The 2,997-nt window shown below is 37.6% G+C and overlaps 1 protein-coding gene across 1 annotated transcript in view; it reads left to right on the top strand.

Annotated features, from left to right (window-relative positions):
• The first annotated feature begins 217 nt into the window (after positions 1-217).
• capn12 (calpain 12) overlaps positions 218-2,997 on the top strand; it is a 34,387-nt gene continuing 31,607 nt past the window's right edge. Inside the window, exons 1-2 of the mRNA XM_016445564.1 lie at positions 218-497; positions 1,980-2,049. Of these exons, the coding sequence (XP_016301050.1) occupies positions 312-497; positions 1,980-2,049 (256 nt within the window). The 5' untranslated portion in view covers positions 218-311. The remainder of the gene's footprint in view (positions 498-1,979; positions 2,050-2,997) is intronic.

Below are 2,997 nucleotides of genomic sequence, written 5' to 3'. Positions count from 1 at the left end.
TATTTTTTTTGTCCCAAAATATTAATCAATGACTGTTTTGGTATCGAAGCGATACGTTTGCTAATAACAGACAAATAAATTATCTAAATATTAGCAGCAAGACTAATTTACATCAAGTATCAGTCCAGGTAGCCAAGCTATTTAAGCTACTCGTACATTAGCACACGGCTCCGCCTCCCAGGGGCAGTAAACTTGAGAGGGTGGGAATAGGATGGGCTGTACTGCTGCTCCAAACTTGTCTAAAGTTCAGAAACTTTAGCACAGCCTGTGATCGTACTACCGCATCTGATCCTCTCTGCTGATCTGAAGAGATGTCTGAGTTAGGCTCCATTGACAATCCGGTGAAGTTCAAAGATCAAGACTATGACGCCCTGCTGCAGAAGTGCCTCAAATCTGCTGCTCTGTTCTCTGACGCGGTGTTTGCAGCGAACCCAAGCTCCCTTGGTATTCCAGTGGATCCTGATCCTAAAAAGGCAGTGAAGTGGCTGCGCCCAAAGGTAACTTAATTTATACACAAGTTAGGTTAATTACTACTATGAGAATAGTCTTTTTTTTTATTATCAGCATAATTAAGGTTCAAATGGATTGTTTTTTTTGTTTTTTTCCCAGAAAGAATACGTTTAGATTGTGTCTATACCGTGATTTTACAGCAAATTTAATTGGTAACAATGTATAATAACATTTATCACTGTCATTTTGACGATATTTGACAATAAGTTAAAAGAAACATCTGAAAGTGAAGTAGAAAACAAGAATTTTCATTGAACACCAGTAAAGTCCCTCACACTTTATGTGGTCATTTAAGGTGATGTTGCACCTCAAGGGAAAATTACCTTACATTGAATTGAGGGGGGGAAAATCAAGCCATTAAAATTAAAAACCTTAAAATGTTTATGGTGAAGTCATAGTTATACAACCTGCACGTACTTTTCCACCACTTTTTGACTACCCTTACCAAAATGTAGTATACTTCAAGTTAATTTTAGTAAGTTTATTCCATAATGTTACATAGTTTTGATGCTGTTTTATGTCTGATGATGGTGTAAGAATACATGTGGAAGCATCTGTTGTTTCGGTTTCTTCTTCACTTGTGTTTTTTGGAAATTCTGTACAGAAGATGTGTACTAGCGCCCCCTACAGTATAACAATGAAAACACGGATTCTAGGAGCACAATTATAGCTAAAATATATTTAGACTTTTTCTAAGTATAAGTCAAGTATACTTAAATGCCATTTTAAGTATATTTCTGAGAAGTACATAAAGCCAATTTCTGAGAAGTACATAAAAAGTAGACTAAAAGTATACTTTCGTATTTTTTTGTTAAAAGAAGTATACTAATAACACACTTGAATAAACTTCTTTTTCGTAAGGGTATTCTTTTTTAATTTAATTACAGTTGAAGAATATCTCTAGAAAACGCAGAAGCAAGTAAAATTACATTAAACAGAAAATGAAACTGGATGAAAGCAAAAATATATAGCCTTAGCCTATACATTAAAACAAAAAGGCTGAAAAATGTGGGTATTTTCTCAAAATCAGTCAATAATTTAGAAATGTTTTTAATTTGTTTAAAAATACTCAAAAATTCTGTCATAATTTACTCACCCTCATGCCATTCCAAACCTGTATGAATTTCTTTCGTCTGCTGAACACAAAAGAAGATATTTTGAAGAGTGTTGGCAACTAAACAGTTGGTTCCAAGTCAATGGGAACTGAAACAGTTTAGATATTCTTCCAAATATCTTCTTTTGTGTTCCACAGAAGACACAAATGCATACAGATTTGAAATGACAAGAGGGCGAGTAAATGATGAAAGAATTGTAATTTTCTTGATGATTTATTCCTTTAAGACAGACTGACCCTGAACCTGTATAGTTCTTGCATGTGTTTTCAGATGTCCTCATCAGCTCATCACATGTACTTGCAAATTGTTTTTGGCTCACACCCATCTTTCTTCCCCACCTCTGCCCCTCTTCAGGAAATCACAAGTAATGCTGTCTTTGTTGAGGGCACCATGGGCACCACCGATATCTGCCAGGGCCAGCTGGGTGAGTGTACGCCCATGTTAGCACACGGTTGTTAATATTTTATGCCAGGATAATGGGATAACGCCTTACTGCACTTCTCAGAAACCAAATCACCCGAAAGCACCCTCAAGGCATGAGCGCTATCAGTGAAATATTCGTCTTTGGCAACGCTCCCACTCTTCCTCTCTTTATCATGCAGATGCCCTCCCCCCCATCCTCTTCCACCCAGATCTTCCTCATCATGCTTAATGTACTATCCCAATTCTGCCCCTGTAGCCTCGAGACACTGCGCTGATCTCAGAGCCTCCTGCAGAGTCTCTGCTGAGAGATGCAACATGGAGCCGCCGCAGGCCACTCACATCAAAAACATGACAAATGTACTAGAGACAGGGAGGGATGAAAGCAGAGGGAAGAAGGAGGGAGCGAGAGGTCGGATTGGCATCATCTGTACACCCTTCCCTCTCCCGCCCCCCATTTCCACCCACCTAAAGAATAACAATTATTGTGCACAGCGGGTATTGTTTTATTGTTTTGCCTTACCCCTCTCGCTTCCTTTCTACATATGGCGTTGATTTGGTGTTGATGGAAAGTGTTTTCTTTGATGTGGAGTGTTAGCGAGATATTCAGCGTTTACATGCGCAGCTGTATTCTATAATTAAGTGTTTCCCAACCTTTTTTTGTCTTTTTCGTACCCCCAAAGTCCCATGAGAAAGGGTCAAGTACCCCTTTATCAACACCAGACCAGAAAATTATTTGAAACAACTATTTGAAAATCTGGAATCTGAGGGTGCAAAAAAATCTAAATATTGAGAAAATCGCCTTTAAAGTTGTCCAAATTAAGTCCTTAGCAATGCATATTGCTAATCAAAAATTAAGTTTTGATATTTACAATAGGTAATTTACAAAATGTCTTCATGGAACATGATCTTTACTTAATATCCTAATGATTTTTTACATAAAAGAAAAATC

Source organism: Sinocyclocheilus anshuiensis, unplaced genomic scaffold (assembly GCF_001515605.1).
Source record: "Sinocyclocheilus anshuiensis isolate Anshui unplaced genomic scaffold, SAMN03320099.WGS_v1.1 scaffold367, whole genome shotgun sequence".
Classification (NCBI taxonomy): Eukaryota; Metazoa; Chordata; class Actinopteri; order Cypriniformes; family Cyprinidae; genus Sinocyclocheilus; species Sinocyclocheilus anshuiensis.
Note: the sequence above shows the minus strand (reverse complement) of the source record. Positions and strands in the feature narration are given on the sequence as shown.